The 24437-nt window shown below is 41.2% G+C and overlaps 1 protein-coding gene across 4 annotated transcripts; it reads left to right on the top strand.

Annotated features, from left to right (window-relative positions):
• Window positions 1–3279: 3279 nt before the first annotated feature.
• Window positions 3280–19710, top strand: si:dkey-81h8.1 (uncharacterized protein LOC100034657 homolog). Of its 4 annotated transcripts, none has more exons than XM_062410628.1 (9): window positions 3280–3426; window positions 5898–5994; window positions 6275–6388; window positions 8796–8852; window positions 10726–10863; window positions 13452–13499; window positions 13649–13762; window positions 14360–14443; window positions 18746–19710. In XM_062410628.1, the coding sequence occupies exons 2-9, from the start codon at window positions 5899–5901 to the stop codon at window positions 18854–18856; spliced, it is 762 nt and encodes a 253-aa protein (XP_062266612.1). In that variant the 5' UTR covers window positions 3280–3426; window position 5898; the 3' UTR covers window positions 18857–19710. The 4 variants fall into 4 exon arrangements, with proteins under 4 accessions (XP_062266612.1, XP_062266614.1, XP_062266611.1 ...); XM_062410630.1 differs by having other exon boundaries at window positions 5895–5994; window positions 18749–19710; XM_062410627.1 differs by having other exon boundaries at window positions 5895–5994.
• The last annotated feature ends 4727 nt before the right edge of the window (window positions 19711–24437 follow it).

Below are 24437 nucleotides of genomic sequence, written 5' to 3'. Positions count from 1 at the left end.
TCAGTGGCGGTTTCTCATGTCACGTGGGGGGCGGCACGAGCATTTAAAAAAAAAAAAAAAAAAAGTAATCTGGCCTGCTAAGCGGATTTCTATTATCTATCATATCACGGTGTGTTGAATTGGCAAATTGGCGCCCCCTGCAACTGCAGCGCCCCTGCTTGATGCTGTGTGAGAAGGGGGATGGGGCGCGGGGGACAGTTCACCTCTGGGTCTCCAAAATAGAACGGAAGGGGGGGGGGGATCCACTGTATAGAGCAGTGATTATCAAACTGTGTGGCGCGCCGAATGTTTAAACGTCCGCATCTCTTCAACAGCGGAGCAGTAAATAAATTGCTCTTTCGCCGGAGACAGAGGTCTGCAACCCGCGGATCTGAAGAGCCGCCCCTCTGCAGTGGCTTCCTGAACAGTGTTGTGTGTGTCGCGGACAGCACACACAATCAGGCGCCGGGGCTCCGCCCCCCGCTCTGCTCACTCTCTCAGACACACCCTATGAGACACACACACACTGTGTTACCAACTTTCTGGTGTTTTGGAATCTGACGTGAAAGCACGTATCGTTCTGCAGTTACTGTCCTCAGCGACCAGCGGGTGCTGCCGTGAGCCCTTCCGCCTTAACGCAGGAGTCCTGCACAGTGTTGCCACCTCCTCATCAGGGAAAGTAGCTATTGGCTGTCCTAAAAGTTGCTAGATGTCGCTAAATGACGCCATCGCCTAATTTGCATAATTGTAATGGTCGCTATAGGACGTACAGAAAGTGAGAAAAAATCACCCTAAATACGTTTAGAACTAAATATGAAAAAATAATTAAGTTTTTCTGAGATAATTTTCGTGGAAATTCCGAGATAAATGCTTAAAGAAATAAAACATAAAAGTGAATGCAATAAGCTTCCGTATTCTTCTGTTGATTCTTTTTTTTTATATTGCTATTGAAGTAGGCTTCACTTCTCTAAATAACTTTGTGACTTTAATGCTGTATCGAGAGCTTGTCCTGTATTGTTAAATGTTGGGGTGGAACTGCTAGCTCTACGTCCAGCCCTCCTCATTTATCCGGTCTTTGGACCGGCAAAATGATTCAAAAGAGATACTCTGGCTATCTTGCGACTCTATGATGTGCGCCTCAAGATGATGGGCGCCGCACGATGACGTGCAGGCAGGATGATGTGCGGTGATGATGTGCGCCGCAGGATTATGTCTGTCGCATGATGATGTGCGCTGAGCGATGATGTGCGGTGATGATGTGCGCATCAGGATGAAGTGCGCCACAAGATGATGTGCGCGGCAGGATGATGTGCTCCGCAGGATGCGCACGATGATGTGGCAGCACAATGATGTGCAGTGATGATGTGCGCTGCAGGATGATGCGCGGTGATGTGCGCTGCAGGAAGATGTCTGTCGCATGATGATGTGCTCCGCATGATGATGTGCTCCGCAGGATGATGTGCGCTGCAGGATGATGTGTGCCACACGATGATGTGCGCCGCAGGATGAGGTGCGCTGCAGGATGAAGTGCGCCACAGGATGATGTGAGCAGCAGGATGCGCACGATGATGTGCGTTGATGTACGCTGCAGGATGCTGTGTGCTGCAGGATGATGTGGCAGCACGATGATGTGCAGTGATGATGTGCGCAGCAGGATGATGTTCTCCATACTATGATGTGCTCCGCAGGATGCGCACGATGATGTGGCAGCACAATGATGTGCAGTGATGATATGCGCTGCAGGATGATGTGCGGTGATGTGCGCTGCAGGATGATGTCTGTCGCATGATGATGTGCTCCGCATGATGATGTGCTCCGCAGGATGATGTGCGCTGCAGGATGATGTGTGCCACACGATGATGTGCGCCGCAGGATGAGGTGCGCTGCAGGATGAAGTGCGCCACAGGATGATGTGAGCAGCAGGATGCGCACGATGATGTGCGTTGATGTACGCTGCAGGATGCTGTGCGCTGCAGGATGATGTGGCAGCAAGATGATGTGCAGTGATGATGTGCGCAGCAGGATGATGTTCTCCATACTATGATGTGCGCTGCAGGATGATGTGCGCCGCAGGATGCGCAGCACGATGATGTCCTGCAGCGCACATCGTCTTGCAGCGCACATCATCCTGTGGCGCACTTCCTCCTGCAGCGCACATCATGGCATGGTGCACATCATCACCGCACATCACTGCACATCATCCTGCAGCACACACCACATGGCGCATATCATTGGCGCACATCATCCTGCAGCGCACATCATCCTGGGGCGCACATCCTCCTGCGGCGCACTTCCTCCTGCAGGGCACATCCTCCTGCAGCGCACATCTTCCTGCGGCTCACATCGCCCTGCGGCGCACATCATCGTACGTAGCACATCATCACGCACATTACCGCACATCATCGTGCAGCACACACCACACAGCGCATATCATCGGCGCACATCATCCTGCAGCACACATCATCCTGCTGCACACACCATCCTGGGGGGCGCACTTCATCCTGCTGCGCACCTCATCATGCGGGGAACATCATCCTGTGGCGCACTTCATCCTTCGGTGCACGCACATCATCCTGCGGCGCACATGGTCCTGCAGCGCACATCATCCTGCAGCGCACATCATCACCCCACATCATCATGCCACGCACATCATCCTGCGGTGCACATCATCACCGTACATCATCGTGCAGCGCACATCATCTTGCGGCAGACATCCTCTTGCGGCAGACATCATCCTGTGGCGCACATCATCATCCTGCAGCGCACATCATCCTGCAGCACATATCATCATCACTGGTGCGGCGTACATCATCCTGCGGCATCATCCTGGTGCACATCATCCTGCAGCGTACATCATCCTGCAGCGCACATCATTCTGGGGCGCACATCGGCCCACATAGTCCTGTGGCGCACATCATCCTGCGGTGCACATCAACATCCTGTGGCGCACATCGTCCCACAGCACATCATCCTGCCGCACATCAAAGGAGGAGGGTTGGACCTAGAGCTAGAAGTTCCACCCCACATAACAGCCTTTTGATTAAATTTGATATTCTAACATGGGTCTAGATACAGCATTAAAGTCATGAAGTGAAGTGATGGCCTATTTCAATGGCAAGATAAAAAAAAAAACAGAAGAATACAGAAGCGTATTGCATTCACTTTTATTTTTCATTTTGTTGGGCATTTGTAACTTATACTGTGTTGTGCAGAAATGTGTGCATTGCTTCTTTTTTTTCGGGGGGGGGGGGGGGGGGGGGCGCTCGGAGGGGGTCTTTAAGAATGCATCAGACTGCGAAGTCTATAAAAAAGTGGCAGCATCACTTTGCTGCAGTGACATCCAGCTCTTGAACACACCCTTCTGCAGCCTCCAGAGGAGCCACACTGAGCACATTCTGCGGTGTATCATCACGAGGAGGTTCGTCGAGCTGCTACAACACAGCTGAGGTAAGAGGCTCTGTTCACCGCATTTCCTCACGCAGGACAAACAAGGACAGGTCGTCTGAGACGGGACGGAGTGTCCTTGAAAACAAGCGTCTGTGTTCATTTTGCGTTAATGTTTGTGTGTATATCGAAACATTACTTCGGGTATTGATCATGTATATCCAATAAATCAACGTGGGACACCTGGACATTTCAGATTAATTTGTTATGTCGCGTCGGCTCCTGGAGCAGTGCCAGGTTCGCTGCGCACTCATCGGAGATCATGTATGCTCATTCTAAACTCCATGAATGACTGGATGTCAACTCTGTGTTTCTGCTCTGAGTTCACAGAAATACTTGTGCTATGACCGCTGCTGTAGCCTACAGAGGTCGTTCTGTTCATACATGCATTTGGGCTGCTAGAGAAGCAGAGGTCCTTGGTTTTGCTGACTCATGACTGTTTGCCTGTCACTGCTGGGAGTCAGTCTGCAGGCTTTCTTCACAAAGATAGGCCTAGATGCGACATTTCCACATCACCTGCATGCAGCATAGAGAAGCCCCCTTCTCTATGTGGTATGGCCAAAAATATTGTATTTAATTACTCTGACAGTAATTTAAGTAGTTTCATTAGAGAAATCTGTAAATGACAGCAGCACTCAGGTGGAACGTTTGGCACGGGAGCAATTGCACCCCGTACTGTCAGACGCAGTCTGGATGAGGAACTGAATGCTCCGTGTCGTTCCTGCTGCTGCTTCCATCCTGTATTCTACAGGGTAGTAGTGGGTGAGAGTCACCTACGTTAGCTCCTAAAGCCTCGCTTGATCACCACGGGTGTCATTGAGACATGTTGACTGGTAAAACTTTACATTCGCCTGTATAGGTGTTTATTTTACCTGCACGTCGTCTTGCAGGCGGGTCGCGATAGTATATTGTTTACTTTACAGTGTGTAGTTCAGCTCCGACACACATAGACTCTGTAATTCATGTATTGTTATTGTGCCTTATAAAGACCAGTTATAAGCTCATGTTCAATAGGTCTATATTGTAAATGTTTATATTTCTTTATGAGTGATGATGTATATTAAGATGTTTGGAGGAAAGAGACACCATAATAATTGATTGTATGTTTTATGCACTTAAAATGCAGTTACACTCAAAGAAATGCTTGTACTTGAAATTGTGTTTAATTTGAATAAGATGCAGTCTGGATGTGGAACTGAATGCTCCGTGTCGTTACTGCTGCTGCATTCATGCTGTATTCTACAGATATACTTTGTTGCTGTGGTATCAATTTTGGGACCCATAACATATATCTCCAACCAATACTTTGACATTAAAAAAATTAATCTAACATTAGGGTAAAATGAGGCAAAAATTGAGGTACGAACCTCCTTGGTGTTGTCAGAACATGCTAGCACATTGAGGCTTATGGTTAGAGTGTGTGTGTCCAAGCAACGTCGACGTTTTGACTGAAAGTCGTATCAGTGAAAAGATCCAAAATGACTAAATAAAAGATATTAACATCATCATTATTTGCATTCAGCATTGAAGACATTAAGTCTGTGTAGGGAAGAGGATGTCACACCCTGTTAAAGCTCTGAGACAAATTGTGATTTGTGAATATGGCCTACAAATACAGTGTGATTGATTGATTGATCGAAAGTAGAGTCGCTTACGAATTGCTTTGCCTATAGGTTGCTGTAGTGTTCAACCCAAAGTTAAGAAATTCTATTTCTGTGCCTAAACATGCATCTCACAGTACTCGAAGTTGAAACATCAGTCAGAGTATGGATCCTGAATTATCTACATACCATTTAAATACTTTATCATTAATTTGTGTATTTATTTGTTTTTGTCTATTTGTGTTTATTTGTGCTTGACAGTTCCTGTTGTGTTTATGCACCATTTGAAGACCATATCAATTTTAAGTCACAAGGCTTCTGTGTCAAAGTAACCCTGTGGATTTTCTCCCTCTAGTGGCGCTGTAGAGCCACTCTCTCTGTACATGCAGACAAGGACACACATGTGTTAAATCATTTTTGACCATACTCACACACTACTGTATATGCCACTATATATTATGTTTATTGTATATTACACATTATATCTATACAAGATAATTGTGCAGAGCATACCACAACACAAAGCAGGTATTTGCTCCCAGTAAACCCTGGCTTGTGAGTACTCCTAAAGATAAAGAGACACTATTAAGATGTTTCTTTCCTCTTGGAGCATATACCGTGTGTACATCTTTCAGTTAGTAGCCGTCCCTCCCTTGTGTTAGTAATCAAGGTATTGCTTCCTCATTAGCAGGTTCCTGCCAGCACATCAGTCGAATTATGTTAAACCAAGGCACATCATTAGACAGACCAGTCTCTGAGGTCAATCATATCACCGTAGTAACATTTTACCCATCCTACCCATTACTTTCTCTTGGACTCAATACATCTGTATCTACTGTTCTGTTAAAGCTGTCATTTGTCTTTCTTCAGCAGGATGGCTCTTAATGATAAAGACCCAATACCTGCAGTGGGGACCCTCTCCCCAGGCCAACTGCAGTCCCACCTCAAGATGGAGCCCAAGACTCTGGGCGTGAGCATTCAATTCAATTAAAAATCAATTCAGTTCAATTCATTTTTAATTAATAGTATCTACATCGTAAGGTCAAGACTTACAATATTATTGAGAAACCTAATAGTTACCACAACGAGCAAGCATATAGTACAGATTCATTCCAGACCAGATACAAAATATGCTGTCAGTCAGTGATTATTATCTCTCATATGCATTTGTCAAACAAAAAGCCTTTTCTGTTCTGTTCTGTTCTGATAAGGCTAAATGCGCTGTCTTCCTCCACTTTTCCCCCACTCAGGCGATCCAGATTGTTATTGGGGCTTTGATTCTTTGTCTCAGTGCCTCTGTGCTCCAGATCCATGAGGTCCACTTTACAGGGGATGTGGCCCTTTTCCTGATTGTTGTCATACAGGTCAGTTAAGCTGCTTTCGGATATCTACTGAACCCTTTAGAATCTCTGAAAATTCTCTGAAGGAGCTCCATATGTGAAATTCATGATGTCCCTAATGTATTTAAAGAAAAATAATTCTGCAAATAACAGTTGCAACTATACAAAGGAATCTGTTGTGTTCATAAGGGTTGCCACTAATTAACAGTAGATACCAAATAATTATAAGTAATAATAATCTGATAAGCTTAATTTAGCACAATATGAAATCTTGCCACATTTCAATTGCCAAAATATTTAACATTTATTATAGTAATTCCCTAACAGTATTAATTTCGTTGACGAAAACTATAACGAAAAATATTCGTTAACGACCCTTTTTCCATGACGAAGACGTAACGAAAACGGATCTTTGAAAATAAAAACTATGACTAAATCTATTTTAACTTTCGTTGACGAGACGAGAAGAGACGAAAATGTTGGTGGTAGTCACAATCATTTTAAAAACATCATCGTATCAGGCCGTCATGAAGTATCAGGAGCGGGCGAGTCTGTGTGTCTTTGTGTGTGCCTGTGCGCTCCCAGATAGAGCACCGGTCCGTAGCTCCGCCCCCCCGCCCCGCGTACTCGCTCAGAGAGACACAGTGAAAGCAAAAGAACTCAGAAGGGATACATAAGCACGTAAGTGACCCGGAAGGGCTCTTGCGCTACGGGCCCGTGAAAACGCATAAGCATGTGGATAAAAATAACTAAATGTGACTAAAACTAATTTGCATATTCGTCAAAAGACTAAGACTAAGACTAAATCAAAAATAGCTGCCAAAATTAACACTGTTCCCTAAAGTATAAAACAAATCTTAAAAAATAGCATCTTACATTTCTAAACTTACATTGATAAAAAGCTCCCTGTATAAACACAGCTCCGCTGTAGAACAGGTAGATCATCACCCTGTGTGAATGTCAGCTATAATATTTAGTTGCCTTATTTTGAAAGGTTGTTCAGTGAATTTGTGTAATAAGCAGTGTATCTGTATGAGACCTTTATTGCAAAGTGGTTGTCGTTTTTGAGCGAGATCTGACTATGTGTGGAAAAATAAATGGACATGTCGTTCTGGTTCAAGTCCACATTCTTATTTTACTATCACCTCTCACCTTTGTGTGAAAATAAATAAGTCAACAGTCATTTGCCCTCCGTTTGCTTTCTTTCTCTTTCCTTTTTCTTTTCTTTTCTTATTCCCTGACCTACCTGACATATTGAAAATCACTTCTCCAGCAATCAGTCACTCCCTTCAATTGCATGCTGCAAGGACTAAACCAGTTTTTTTGTAGTGGTGAAATAGCAGTCCCATATACATAGAAAATATTTACGAAGATGTCAAGAGAACTTTTGGTGATTAAGGCAGACACCGGTGTCAATCGGCTGTAAAAAATATACTCCACAGCGAAATTCATCCCTTAGTCTTGCCTCTGCATGCTGCACCACACCTTATCTAAATGCTACGAAGGTTTCTTTGTTGTTCGACCAGAGGATGTCCTGCTACGTTGTGCTACCTAATTGTGTGGACATCCTCTGGAGTTCATGTCTTTGAATGGCTTTAGAGCAGAGGTCTTCAACAGGGGGTCTGCGACCCCTAGGGGGTCCGTGGATTTACTGCAGGGGGCTTGCCAAATGTTTGGTTGAGTAGATCATTTTTTTTAATTTTTATAATCTGATTTATTTTCTAACACAATTTTTTCCCACAAATATAAATGTCTTTAAATGCACATTAACATGAATCCAACATATTGAGAGGCTGATTTGACCCTCTGCCTGACAACCTCCATCCGTCCATGGTTAGATAAGTTGTGTGCCACCCATATAAGGGTCCGACATCTCACTAATGTTGGAGTATGTGTGCCATCCACAGATGGCTTGAGGATTCACTGTCTCTTCTACATGCATATTTAAAATAAAAAAATGATTCCGTGAATTACTTTAATAGCTCAGTGTTGTATGCAAGATGTATGTTAAATGGCAGTGGCATGGCCACCCTGTACCTAGCACATGTTTAAATTAAAAACATGAATATATGAACTTGTGTTATATTTGAATAGCTTAGTATTGAATGCACAATAACAGGGTAACTATGTTTATACATGGCACTAGGCACAGTTTAAAATAAAACACAATTTTATACAATATATATAGTATGGGGTCCCTGCGCCATCTCTCCACCAGTTTGGTGGACCCCTGCCGGAAAAACGTTTAAGAACCCTGCTTTAGAGGCAGGGAAACTGTGGGTAGTGTTAATCAATGCATAGGTATATCCCACCTCAGTTTACATCTGCCTTTCTTATTTTTCTCAGAACTGCATGATGATCGACTTGACTATAGACACTTACATTTCTTCCATATTCTGTATTTAAGGGTGTTGTACTGTAACCCCTCTAGGTGACCCTGTCTGGTTCTGTGTTGGTCCATAGTGGGAGGAGACCTACTCTATTCTGGGTAAGTCTGGGTTCTACAGAAGCAGAGCTTTGTGATACAGTCTGGACCTTTTCAAGTACTCTATAATGATACAGATGAGCCGATCACCCTTCAGCACTGAGGCTTTGAGTTACACTGTGATGAAGTGGTAGTACCAGCGGATAGGGCTGCAGCTCTGTGTGTCACTCTGGTCATCAAATTGTTGGGGGAGGGCAATTAACAGAAATATCCTGACATATATATATATTGTGTGCAAATTCTGTGCAGTTGAAAGAATCTTTATCTCCTCTGGGATGTTTTTCGTTTGTTAGTTGACTTTCATTTTGAAAGAGAATTACCTGAGTTGCCTGTTTATAAGAAGAATACATCCTCACCTTTTTTTAACCTTCTTTTGTTGTTCTTAGATATATTGCACAACCCCACCCTAGCCTGTCCTAGTGACCTCTCATTTCATAACTAAATATATATATATATATATATTTTCATTACATTACATTTCATTTAGCTGACGCTTTTATCCAAGGCGACTTACATAAGTGCATTCAACAATGAGGGTACAAACCCAGAACCACAAGAATCAAGAAAGTACAATTTCTTCAAAATAAAAGATAAACTACAAAGTGCTATAAGTAAGTGCCATCTAAGTACTACTCAATTGTTAGTTTCAAAATGTTATTCAAGGTATAGGCGGAAGAGCTATGTTTTTAGTTTGTGGCGGAAGATGTGTAAACTTTCTGATGACAGGATGTCGATGTGAAGCTTATTCCACCATTTAGGAGCCAGGACAGCAAACAGTAGTGATTTTGATGAGTGTTTAGCTCGCAGTGAGGAAACAATAAGCTGATTGTCAGACACCGAGATGAGTGAACGGTATGGGGGGTTATGTTTGACCATGTTCTGGATGTAGACTGGACCTGATCCATTCACAGCACGGTACGCAAGTACTAATGTTTTGAAACAGATGCGGGCAGCCACTGGTAACCAGTGAAGGGTAGCAGAGTAGTGTGATTGAATTTAGGTTAAAAACAGTTGAGCTGCTGCATTCTGAATGAGCTGCAGAGGTCGTATGGCACTAGCAGGTAGACCTGCAAGGAGAGAGTTACAATAGTCTAGGCTTGAGATGACTAGGGCCTGGACCAGAACCTGCATCGCCTTCTGAGTGAGAAGGGGGTGTATTCTCCTGATGTTTTACAGCATGAATCTACAGGAACGAGTTGTTACAGTAATGTTGGCAGTAAGGGAGAGTTGGCTTTTGAGTGTCAACCCCAGGTTCCTAGCAGTCTGAGTGGGGGTTAACACAGAGTTGTCAAAGTTAGTAGTCAGGTCAGTAGTGGGAGAGTCTTTCCCTGGGAGGAAAAGTAGTTCAGTCTTGTCAAGGTTAATTTTCAGGTGGTGTACAGACATCCACTGAGAGATGTCGGTCAGACAGGCAGAGATTCGTGCTAATACCTGTGTTTCAGATCGGGGAAAAGACAGGATTAGTTGGGTGTCATCAGCATAGTTATGGTAGGAAAAGCCATGTGAGTGAATGACAGAGCTGAGAGAGTTGGTGTACAGAGAGAAGAGGAGGGGACGCAGGACGGAACCTTGAGGGACCCTGTACTACATATATATAGGTAGTGTCTCTAACTCTGCTTGATTTAGGTCAAGGGATAGGCATTTAGTTTGGATGGTTAGGGTAAGGGGCCAAGGACTGCGTTATGCCAATGAGTATCCTCACTAGATAGCTGTGAATGAGAGTGAGTGAGTGACAGAGTGAGAGAGTGAGAGAAAAATTAAAGGATGTGGTGTTTGTACTGTGGTAGTAATAAATACAAGACAGTATTTAATATATGTTACCAAAACGAAAATAACAAACATTATTGTATGTGTGCACTGTTTTCTTAATTTGCAGGTCAAATGCACGCTCGTGCTGCATCTCATCAGTGCCGCATTTGCCACTGCTGCACTGGGTCTGATGTCCAAACACCTCCCCTACCGCCAGGACTCTTACCACTGTGAACACTGTCGCAGACTGGAGCTACATGCCGTGGTAATGTCTTTAAAACTGTGCTTGTTTTAGAAAATATAAGTCTTGCCTGGTGCAAGACTGAAACAATGTTTGCAGGACAGAAATGTATCCCTAAATACATAAAACACTTTTCTCTATGTCGGTTAGTTTTAATCAAACAATGAATGTCATATGTCACTGTGAAAACTACTGTTACTCATTTGTTATAAACATTTATTTCATATACACAAATAACTAAATGATCACGATTAGTTGATAGTGTCATATGTTGTACTTTAATGTGTCAACTCCGCTTATTATAATTTTAAAAGTGCAGTCCATTATTTTGTCTAATATTGCTGATTATTATTATTGTGTGAATTCAAAAACTGATTTCAAAAACAAAAATGAGCCTGACTGAAATTTTGAAAAAAGGGGGGGCATTATTGGAAATTTGACCAATGTAAGGGACTATACAATTTCAATAACAAGTGGAATTGCAATGTTACAAAAATAAAATCATTGGGGGTCATATTCAAAACCTCCAAGCTAAACATAGCTCCTAACTGGCCATGTTGACACTGACTTTCCTCACTCTCTTTGTCTTTCTTTCTCACTTGTTCTGAAATACACACACAAACATTATCGTTGGACACATATGTATACTGGGTGAAAACATAATTTGGTCTGTGCAAACACAAATAACGTACTTTATTGCTTGCATATAGAGTGGGGAAGTGAGATCTAATCACATGTGGAGACACAAACAGGACACAATTTAATGCCAGGTGCAACAAGACAAACTTAATGCAGTCCCCTTGTAATCTGATCACTTAGGACAGCAGTCTTTGGCTGAGTTTGGTTGCAAACAAGCTGCTGTTATAAGACCATATTCTGACAATGTTATTCAGGTTGATTTTGTGGTGAATGAGCAAATAGCAAATACACTGAAACCTTATTCAGAGACATTTATGTAATATAGTAAGTGATATCATTGGAGCTAAGCGTACAGTCATCTTTGATCATGTAAAGTAGCTCGGCCTTGGAGTGCATTCACCAGTTAAGTCTTAAAGGTTTCATCAACCACCATTAAAACCTATTCCAAATGTTGAATGTACTCTCAATAAGCTGGTGACTAGAGAACGCTAAGTGTAAACCTCTTTTCTGTCAACTCTTGATGACAGGTTGACTCCTAGTGATATGATATATGGCCCCAGATTTGAACATGGCTGTGCCATAGAAAAAGTCTGTGTGTGGACTAGAAAAGCTCTCTATATACACAATTGGACAAAATTGTTGGTACCCATTGTTAAAGAAAGAAAAACCCTGAATGGTCACTGAAATAACCTGAAACTGACAAAAGGAATAATAAATAAAAATTTACTGAAAATCAGACATTCCTTTTGTAAAAACAAACTAATGAAAATGGCCTGGACAAAAATGATGGTATCCCTAGAAAAGATTCAAAATAATTTGACCATAGGGACATGTTAAACTAAGGCGTGTCCTCTAATTAGCATCGCAGGTGTCTGCCTATTTAAAGGTTGAAAAGTAGTCAGCTTGCTGTTTGATATCATGGTGTGTACCACACGGAACATGGATCACAGAAAGCTAAGGAGAGTTGTCTCAGGAGAATAAAATAATAGTATAGACAATTTTTTAAAGGTGAAGGCTATAAGACCATCTCCAAGCAGCTTGATTTTCATTTGACTACAGTTGTACATATTATTTAGAAGTTTAAGGTCCACAGGACTGTAACCAACCTCCCTGGATGTGGAGGAAATTTGTGCAACAAAATATTAAGTTAAGTGTACCATCATTTTTGTCCAGGCCATTTTCATAAGTTTGTTTTTTTAAATCTTTCTGTTGAAAGACAATTCAAAAGGAACGTCTGATTTTCATAATTCAATTTTCAGTAAATTTTTATTTAATACTACTTATAAAATTATGATTTACACAGGATGATTTGGACTTAAACTTTTTGTTTTTAAACAGATGTACCATTTCTAGAAATACAGTCTGTCTTGGGGGGAAATATAAGGGATCTATAAGGGACATTTTTTTTCACTTCTTCACCCATTTTGTAAATTAATAGGAATAATAAAAACTCCAGTGGCACTCAATTAGAATGCTTACCTCCACCAAAGCCCAACTGTCCCCTTATGAAACCACATTTCTATTTACTAGATCCAGATTTTGGTTTGGATTTGCACCAAATTGCACACACTCATAAATATCAGTCCCCTAAAGAAGCTTTTAAGTGTTTTTTTTTTTTAAATCAAGATCCATGAGTTACTCAATTACTCAATTAAAACAAATTTAAATAAAAAAGAAAGTGAAAGAAATTCTTTGTTCTGTTCCCTGATCAGGATGTACCCTAAAATGTAATAGGGTCCCTTGGGACAGTTCCACTCCTTCACATCATTTCATGGAAATTGGCTGTGTGTTTTTTGTCTTTGGTTGAGGTAATGAGCAAACCTATAGTAGCTTGTGTACACTGGCTATGTAGTATACACAGAGAAATCACTGATGTATGACTGCACATAAATGAACCAGATGAATTTATAGTAGACACAACAAGTTGTGAAAAAGCACACTCCATGTTTCTTTGTCTTTACTATTTACTGCAGCAACATTGTTTCAGGAAATGCACCGGGCTGATCGAGCAAAAGTGTAAAGTAAGTGACTTACTTACTGTTACAAGTAACACTTTGGTCAGATAGGTCATGTTGATGTTACGTCTTAATCAGTGCATGAAGAAGACAAAAATGCCATAAACTCATAAGAAACATGTCCTGAGACTCTCCTGTTTTCTGACTACACTTAGCTGTTGATTGACGGGATCCTGGGGACGCTGGTGGTCTTCCTGGTGTTGGAGCTGTTGATCTGTATCACTGCTATGCTGTTTGGACTCAGTGTCCTCGCTGCTGGTGCCACACAGGTGAACTTGATATCTTAAGCCTCATCAAGTTATATTTGACTTCGAAGGGAAGGGAAACTTCTCAATTTAGTAACACAGGCCGCACACAATAAACAGAAGGCCTCGCCCAAGGTTTCATGAAGGGTGCATTGCTACTTTCGCTATCACACTTTTGGGCTTACAACATGGTGTAAATGTCCCCATTTCGAGTCGAATTTTAATGTTTGGGCTTACGCACACTTGGACCACACCACAGGAGCAGTATGGAGGCATTTCTGGGTTTTATTAAAACATACATTTTTGAACAGAGAAGAGATGAACACTTAAGAACATGTTAAATTTGACTTCATATTAATTGAGCAAAAAAAAAACTAAGAATAGGAAAAGGTCTGTGTGTGTGGTTGTTTCCCACAGTCCAATGTCAAGAGTTCAATACGTATATTTAAAAACTCGAGTCAGGGAGTTTAACTGCGGATATTCATCAACCAACAACTCAGGAAAATAAACAGAAAGAGAAGCGCCTGTTTCGCTTCAATAACAACTGAGTTACATTACATTATATGTGCACATATATGTAATTATATACTGTAAAAATGTGTGTGTGTCCATCCCGCCCAGGCTTCCAGCCAGAGACCTGTCTATCCACAGACCCGCCCCCCACTTGCTCCAGCTGTTCAGGCTGCTGCAGCTGAACCATCTCAGGTAACATTTAATATGAATGAAATACATTTTTGTGGGTGGCCATGACTACCATCATCCCCTCCATAATACACTTTTGTATGGTATCACATATCTCTGATTTGTGCTCTGAATGACGATAGAGCATTTCAGTTGTGTTCACATCTGCTGCCTGCTCTTCTTGGGCCAAGTCAAAGCAGGAAATACCTCACAATACTTTTGCTATACCTCCAAAAAACGGTTCCTAGCGGGCCTGGGGCAGTCATCCACATTTAAATATGTTTTGTCTATAGTTGTGTAACTGACACATTGACAGTTGTTCAGATAAATAACAGGGCTCTGATATCCCCCTTGAGATCGTGAGCTCCCAAATGCTTTCCTATGAAGAGCCAAAAAATTATCTTGATGGAGGGCTGTGGGCCAAAAATATATGTTGGTGTTATTTGAAATTACATTACATTTAAAATTATATTTTACAGAAACTAAACTAAAACTCCAAAAGAATAATAACCAATTTTCTTTATTCTGCTTAAAAGTAATTTAATTAATGTGCAGAGATGATTGTCTACAAACATAACACTCATAAACATAAAACTTCTTTATGTATCTTTTTGGGAACATTAACATATTTAAAAGGAAAGACAACTTTCTGACAAATTTCATGCAACTTAAAGTGCTTTTTGATAATTAAGTTGAAAACAACTGTGTTGTCCACTTCTGTCAATTGTAACAAAAATACTAAGTTAAATGTTATAGTGACACCATTGAATGTTACAAATCAATATTGGATATTAACTTTACATTGAGCAACATTGAAGGAGCACATCATCAAAACTCCCTCTATATAACAGACCTTCTGTATAACATTCTTCACAGCCTTGTACAGTCATCACTTGCAATAACTTGCAATATCAGTGGGAGACATGAAGACTTTTTCAAAAGTCTTTCGATATTAGGATCCAACTTTCTCAATGACAGAGTGAGGATGTCAAGGAGGTGAAAGTCAGACAGTGAGTTTCTCAGCTTTCACATTTAGATTCATCACACTGAAAGTCTGCTCACAAAAGTAGGTACTTCCAAAGAGGGACAGCATTACTTTTGCTTGTTTGCGGATCTTTGCATACCTGTCTGATGGAACACATCTGTAGAAGACAGTAAGGAAATTTCTCTGAACTTGCTTTTCAAAAACAGTTGCATTGTCTCTGAAATCTTCAATGTGCCTGTCAAACTCCTGCACAAGATTACTGAGAATATCCATATATTCTCTTCCACCAAGCCTATCTCGCTAAGACTTGGGAAATGGGACAAATTCCCTGAATGTCGATAACAAAAAAAGAGAACCGTGTAAGAAACTGGGCATCTAAACCCAAGGATGCAAAAGCTGAGGAGAAGAAAATGGCCAGAAGTATATTAAACTATGGCAATATAATAAAATATATAGTTTAAATAGATAATTTAAAGATGTGTTAATGGAAAATGAAAAAGGCCCCAACAATAATATTATACATAAACATTACTTAAATTTTTATGACTTTTTGTGGTCATTTGAATGTTATAAGGAGGCATGTCACCTGCTGAGAGATGTCTGCTGAGCAGTAGTAGTTTTAGCTTGAAGGCTTTGACGTTATCAAACAGCTGACTGATTATCTGGTCCTTCCGTTAGAGCTGGAGATACAAAACGTTGAGCAGCTCTGTCACATCCACCAAAAAAGCCAGGTCGGAAATCCATTTCCTATACGTGTGCACTTTAATGCTACCTTCCTTTCTTACTTGAAACGTCCTGATCTTGTCCTGCAACTCAAAAAAGTTGAGAAATTTGGATGGAAAAGGCAGAAAAAATCAGTTTCTTCATCCCTGATTTGCTGGCGGATGTTTTGTGCCATATCCTCGATTCAGCGTGTAACTGTGTTCCGGGACAGCTGATTTGGGAGAAAGCCTGTGCCTGGTTAGGGCACACAGTGTCAGCAGCCACAGTCAGACACTGTTTCACAAAGTCCCCACATGAATAAAGTCGTCCACCTTTTACAATCAGCTCTGATATCTGATAACTTGCGCAGGTTGCATTCTTTTGTGCTAATGTTGGCTGCAACAAAGCGCCATGCTGAGTGTTTAGTTTAGCTAACAGTCTACTTTCCTTCTCCTTTCACCCCCCTTGCTGTGCTTTAAAAAAAACTAGGGAATTTTTTGTTCCATAGTGGAGACGGATGTTATATTCATTCAAACAGCCTCTTGCTGGCTACAAGCTACTGTGTGCGACTGCCTTGACTGCTCCATCCTAACTGACGTTAAGCACATACGGAGCACGTACGCACTTCTTTAAACATTTCATTTCAAAATAAGATACAAAATATAAAATGTCATAATTTACTTTCCAACTAAGAGGGGAATAATTACGAGCTATTAAAATGCCATGGAGGGCTTCAATCCAAACTGCCTTGCAATCATTAAATCTCTGGGACTAATACATCGCTATGTGCACAGGGCACCGACCATGCCATCCCGACTGTGGTGTCTAAACGGCCCTCCGTCGCACAGCCACGACGTGATCACAATGTTGTGCAATAGTATGTAAAAAGAGTTACCATAGAATGGTGTGCCTTTAGGCACTCAATAAATTTGGTTATCAAAATAAAATATAAAATATTAATATTAAATCATAACTTTAACTGGTTAAAGTTCTCGCGGGGCACCACTCTTCATAGAAGGGAAAAGATAGCCAATTTATTGATTAAGATCAGTCTCATTTAGATCTAGTTCAATTAGAAATCTCAATATTTTACCATTAAAGATTATATAATGAACAATGAAGGTTATGGAGTTCTTAGCAGTGTAACGGTTGGCAAGATTCACTTATGCAATATTAATGTCAGAATATTTGTGAAAGAAGAACATTTATTATGAACATAATAAAGTATAAAAACACAAGTTACTAAACAATCAAACTAACTAACTAGGAGGTGTGTGAGTGTGTGTGTGAATGTAAATTAGCATGCTTTAAAAATGGTCCCTCAGATAAGAGCCCCCCCCCCCCTTCTTCTGAGGTTGCTTTATGGCCGTCGCTTTACGGCTGAGGGGGGAAGGTTTAACTAGGTGAGATGCTATGCGTGTCTGTGTGTATGTTAATCAGATAATGATAGTCAGGGACAAAGCCTGTGGCGAGCCTAACTGCCATTAACCTTCATTTAACTTATACCTACAACATCACAGCATATATCAAACTTATAAACACACACCGATCAAATAAACAGTCTTGCTTAGCGTAGTATAATTATTAAGCCCAGATTATGTTACCAGTCCGAGGGAAAGAGGAAAAGAAGTTGCTGTTCAGTTTGCAGTTCTGTGACGTCTCCTGGCTTTGTGGTCGTAGAGTTCTGCATTCGCGATTCTGTCGAGCCGTGTGCTCAGGTGCTGGTTGAAGTTTTCCTGCAGGACATCGCGTCGCTACGAGGAGTTCGGTAGAGCTTGAAGGGCGAGGAGATTTCCTTGAAGAGTGTGGGCAGGGGAGCTGCACCTCTGACCTCCGGTTGTGGGTTGGATAGAGAAAGAAGCTGGATCAGCCAGGCCCCCCCCTTAGCGATGTAGGAGAAGAGAGGCTGGACAGCCTGCTGGCCTTCGAAGGATTGTAGAAAGAGAAAGATCTTGGGGAGACCTCTCGTTATATTGGCCCCGGTGACCTCACAGGTCTTGGACCAGAGTGACCAATAGGAGTTGACCCTGGTGGCTCTTGACACCTTTGTGTGATATTGCCCTGACCCCAGGACATGCAGCATCCTGTTACATCCTCTGGGAGACTGAGTTCCTTGACTTTCAAAGATCAATGGAACCTGTTGCATCTTGGGGGATTGAGTCCACTCCAGCACATGCGGCATGTTTGTAACAAGTTTGACTGAAAGGAGGCCTGTGGTTTGCACAAAAACCATGTCCCAACAACAACAAATCATCAATGCTCTCTGGACAGCTTCAAAAAACTTCCGAAACACCAGTAATACCAGTAACATTTGGCCTCAGTTAACACTCCAGCCTGCTTTAAGTGTGGTTTATTTCTATCCTGTTTTGTACAAAAAAAATATTATCTTTTGTGTTTTGTCCCCATGGAAACATGTAAATGACCTCGGGTGTGATATAAAATCTAGCTATTATTATTAGAGTAGGATTTGAGCGTCAGTGTTCTCTCAAAGCAAACACAACACACTGACACGACTTCCAATTAGTGCATTCAACATTTATCAGGGGTTCAGCATCTTGCCCTAGGATACTTCGGCATGCAGATTTTTGTATTCTCTGGAAGCCATGTTCTCACACTTCATCCTTTGTTTTGTGTGTCAGCAGGTGGCTGTAGTTGTGACTGAACCAGATTCAGAGCAGATGGAGGACATCTCCACCCCACCCACTGAACCGCAGGTGGAGCCTATAGAGGCTGTGGCTACACAACCCTGAACTCAGCACTCACTGCCCCTTGTGTCATGTCATGTCAGACATAGATGGAATATGGATGTCTACTAGGAAAAACTACTCCTGTCAGCCCTCTGGTCATTATAATTAAGACTTGTTTATCCTGATGACACATGCATCATCTCAGGTGACAACGTGACTAGAATCAGTGTATCAAATACTCAATATACCATATCCACAAGATTGCCATTTTCCTCTGAAATCACACTTAGAGATGGAAGCTCAAATGCTATTATGGACAAAATAATGTTGTACTGCTGTGATTCAGGCTTATAAATCATATAACACAGGGAATATGACAAACTGTTATAATTTCATAGATCGATAACCAATCAGTTTCTGAAAAGACAATGGATATCTGATACACAGGGGACCTGAGCGTAATATCAGAGGAAAGTGGCAGCGGTGTGAGTATGGTCTATTTGCTGCACGTATAAAGACCATGTTCTCATAGTAAGAAGAAAGGAAATGGGGTCTAGGGTATATGCACTTCACTAATAGAGTGTTCACATTTAGTATCAATTAGAATGAATGTAGATTCTATTTGTAACCATGTACTATTTTGCCTTTAAAAAGTTTCAAATGCATTTAACCAAAACACAATTCATTGCCGAAATAACTTGTTTCTCAGTTGTTAAAGTAACATTGAGTTTATGTAATGGTATTCTCAAGTTTTCTTAATGCCAGTCTACAGTGAACTGAGGAAAAAGTTACAGCAACCAAGCTAAAACTGTTCATCATCCGTTTTCATATTTTAGACTTATTATTATTATTAGTACTTCAGTGATTTTGTTCCCTCAGTATGTTGGGAGACTCAGAATAAACAGATTAAAACAGAATGTTTAAACTGTTACCAGCAGAGGCTGAGGTATGGGAATATATATCTATAATTTTTCATGGATACAGTGAGATATGTATTGTATGTTGTGATCACAAAAGATACATCATTTGTGATCTATTATTATTATCTACTTAAAACTTTGAATAACAAAGCTATATGTGAAGCCATTTAAACAGGAAGCACCTATACTGAGCTCACATTTAGATGGAAACTGAGATTATTGTGGCACTGCTCTAATCACTTTCCTGGTGAGAACTGTTGTATAGAAGTGATTCTATAGCTAGGCTTACTCTACTTTGTCACACTCATTTCACATACAATTTGAGAGGCTGAGACTCATAATGTCAGTATTCTCTGAAATATACTGAGCCTCGTGTCACAGTTTTCCTGCACAGGCTGTATTTGTGGAAACCACAGGATGGCATGATTTATTGTAAAAGAATATGATGAACATTTTATTCAATGCAAATAAATAATTGGTAAATGGAAAACACTTTTCTATTCTTAACAAGTAACAAGCACTCAAAGCATAATGTCTAACTAAATGAGACTGAATGTGACATACCATCAGAATGCTGATTAATGAGATAATTAAAGTTATAATGCCGTCGTTCTTTTAATATTAATGTTTTTTTTTTTTCCTAGACAATGTTTTACCCTTCAGCACTGGCACAGAACAAAAACAGTGTGTGGATAGGTCTGATTGCCACACTTAATGTTATAAGTATAATAATGTTATTTTTAAATAATATTAGCTGCTGAGCACGACCCTATGTTTTCCCGAATCTTTGGTCACAATCCCCTTTGTTTTTCCAAGCTAACATTTGCTAGAATTGTTGGCAGAGTGGAAGAGAGGCATCCATTTAGTTATAAATATTAAATATTTAAGGGTGCTCCAATCCAGTGACGCCTTGAGATAAAATGTATTGGGGGAGTGGGAGCAGTGTTTGGGGGAAAATAACAAGTTTAAGCCTGATTCAACAAAAACGACACACAATATGCTACAAAAATGTAGCCTCATTGTGTTGTCTTAATGATTGTGGCAACTTTAATGCCGTTATCATTTTTCAGAGAGATATTTTAGGTCTTGCACCTAGTTGTTGTCAACAGTACCTCCATGCATCCAAAGCAAAAGTAACTCAGTGACGGCAGATGTGGGTCAACCAATCACATAAGATAAAAAATAAAAATCAATACCTATTTGCTGTAAATAAAAGTGGAAAATCTGCAACAACCAAATAAAAAGCCAAAGTTTAAGGACTTATTCTATCTAGTTTGGCCGTCGCCCCACACCAGGAAGTAAATGGTGAATGGTAAATGGTTTTGTATTTATATATCACTTTTATACTCTTGATGACCACTCAAAGCTCTTTATCAATCAATCAAGCAATCAAATTTTATTTGTATAGCCCATATTCACAAATTACAATTCATCTCATAGGGCTTTAACAGGGTGTGACATCCTCTGTCCTTAACCCTCAGCAAGAGTAAGGAAAAACTACAAAAAACCCTTTTAACAGGGTAAAAATATGTAGAAACCTCAGAGAGAGCCACATGTGAGGGATCCCTCTCCCAGGACGGACAGAAGTGCAATAGATGCCACGTGCAGGAGAACATCATCAATAATCAAAGGCCCTAGCAGCATTTGATGAGGGTAGACATCCCGAAGGACAACCCCAACATGACATGCCAAGCAGTCCCGCTGCAAGCACAGTCCATGCTCAGCAACCATCCAGACCACAATCCACCATCCAGACCAGACGCCACTCCAGTCCTCAGTCACCGTCCACCGCCGCGCACCAGGACCCATCACAAACCACCACCGCGGTCCTGGTCCACCGCCCGTGCCCAATGCCAACGCGACACAGGGTCCGCCACCAGCACCACGATCAGCTCACATGACTCAGAATCCGCCACACTGGATCCAACACCGCGACCCCCGGTGCGCGATCCACAAACCGCAATCCATGCTGCGGCCACAGAGGCCCTGGATCAGCGGGTGATAAAGCAAAGGGATTCCGGGGAAGGGGGATAGGGATGGAGAAGAGGAAGGAGAAGCTGGAAAGAGAAGCTCCGTGTGTCATGTGTCATAATAGAACAAGTAACGTTCTGGCGCACTAATTAGGTCTAACTATAAGCTTTATCAAAAAGGAAGGTTTTGAGCCTACTTTTAAACGAACAGATGGTGTCTGCCTCCCGAACTGAAAGTGGTAGATTATTCCACAGCCGAGGGGCTTGATGGCTAAAAGCTCTGGCTCCTACTCTACTTTTAGAGACTTTAGGGACGACAAGTAGGCTTGAATTCTGGGAGCGGAGTGCTCTAGCGTGTTTATAAGGTACTAACAGCTCTTTAAGGTAAAAAGGCGCTATATTATTAAGGGTCTTGAAGGTGAGGAGGAGAATTTTAAATTCTATGCTAGATTTAACTGGAAGCAAGTGGAGCAATGCTAATATTGGAGAAATGTGCTCTCTTCTCTTTGTTCTCGTCAGGACACGTGCAGCGGCATTTTGGACAAGCTGTAGAGTCTTTAACGACTTACTGCTGGAGCCTGATAATAATGAATTACAATAGTCCAGTCTAGATGTAACAAAGGCGTGGACTAGTTTTTCTGCATCTTTTTGTGAAAGGACATGTCTAATTTTTGAAATATTACGCAAGTGGAAAAAAGCGGTCCTAGAAATTTGTTTTAAGTGACTATTAAAGGATAAATCAGGATCGAAGATCACTCCCCATAGTAGAGGAAATAAGGGGAACAATCGTTCATTTTGTGATACAAGCATGAAATTTGGCATAAACATTCTTCTGGGTCATCTCTTTAACTTTAGAATGGGGGCCATCCAAAAATCCAATATGGCGGTCATTTTTCAAGATGGCTGCCAAATCATTAAGTCATAACTATATTTCTTGTATATTTGGGGAAATATTTTCTCCAATTGTGATAGATAGATAAATATTTTTTGTTATTTTGTCATTTTTATGTTGTCTTTTTGTTATTTTTTTCTTTTATTTGTCATTTATTTGTTTTTTTTTTATCGATTTTTACAAGCGATTACTTGGCTAGAATAAGTCTGAAAATGCAATTGTTCCGTGTCAAGTCAAAAGAACTTCATTGGGCCTCAAATGTCTCATTCACAGCTGCACAAGGCTGTACAAGACAGAGTCAGACAAAAACATTTGCACCTGCAATTAGTACAGCTGTTTTTGCATGAGCATTTAGCCAAAAACTGGTTGAGTGACAGTTGCTTGGCCCCAGACAGCTCCTGCTTGGTAGGCTGCATGTTTAATGTGTTCCTTGAGGGCTGCACTTGTTGGTGGTATGGCATCATATGTTCTTTCCTTGCGGGCGAAGAGATGCAGTCGTGCATCATTCACAGATGTGGCTGCACTTGATCGGTCATACATTATGACCCCAAATCTCTCCAGCATTTGGAGGTCATCATCATCAATGGTGGTGGGCCAGTGACCGAGCTTCTTAAATGTCCCTGACATTTCATCACACACATTCCATGTTTGCCATACAGATTTCTTAGCCTTGCCACGGAATGCAGACACAATGTCACACCCACTAAATGCATGGAAAAATGGTAGGCCACTGGATCTTTCTGGCCCAATTGTTGAAACGATGTCATGGATTGGAATCTATCGTGAATGGGCTCCCTGACCAAAAGCAATCCACAGCTTCTCCAGACCTATTGCTATGTCCTCTACACATAGCTAAAAGGTTGGTTTGTATATGGAATGAGAACAGAGGGTAGTGCTACTCCTTATATGGTACCAGACAGCCAATCAAATTGTTCGTTCATTCTAGTCTTTTCGATGTCTGAAAAAGTGACTAGCGAACAAATCTAGCGACTATTGAGGTTTGCGTTTGAAATGTCACATGCTACAGTGCAAAAAAGCATCTATAGCGTCAAATCTAGCTACTATTTTGACTGTCCTCTACACATAGCTTAAAGGTTGGTTTGTATATGGAATGAGAACAGAGGGTAGTGCTACTCCTTCTATGGTACCAGACAGCCAATCACACAAATCTAGCTACTATTTTTACTGTTCTCCTATACTGTATATCCCCCAAATACCTCTATCCCTCTAATTAACCCTAAACTTCACGTAGTTTTACCCGTGACCGATAACACAGTTAGCCTATCACATGTTTTAGAAATGTTTTAGATGGTTATAACTGGTAACTCCTGTTTCAAAATGTTCAAAAACATACTTGGGAGTTAGATATTATTGACATCTACAAATGCTAAATCAGTCTAACCATGGTGGCCATCTTGAAATAAATGGCGGCCATTTCTGATTTTCGAGTGGCCCCGATTCCTAAATCGAAGAGTGACCGTCAAAGATGATTTGTACCAAATTTCACGCTTGTATCACCATTTGAACGATTTCCCCAAAATATTGCTGTTATTTCCTCCACTACACAAGTTCCTGACTGTTTCATTGGAAGCAAGGGCAATGTCATCTAGCGCAGCTATATCATTAGATAATGCATCTCTAAGGTGTTTGGGGCCAAGTATTATAACCTCTGTTTTGTCTGAGTTTAATAAGAGAAAATTGCGGGTCATCCAGGTTTTTATGTCCTTGAGACATGTTCGAAGTTTAGTTAATTGATTACTTTGTTCAGGTTTTATTGACAAATATAACTGGGTGTCATCCGCAATAGCAGTGGAAATTTACCGAGTGTGTCCTGATAATGTTTCCTAGTGGAAGCATATATA

This window comes from Platichthys flesus, chromosome 17, assembly GCF_949316205.1.
Source record: "Platichthys flesus chromosome 17, fPlaFle2.1, whole genome shotgun sequence".
NCBI classification, from domain to species: Eukaryota; Metazoa; Chordata; class Actinopteri; order Pleuronectiformes; family Pleuronectidae; genus Platichthys; species Platichthys flesus.
Note: the sequence above shows the minus strand (reverse complement) of the source record. Positions and strands in the feature narration are given on the sequence as shown.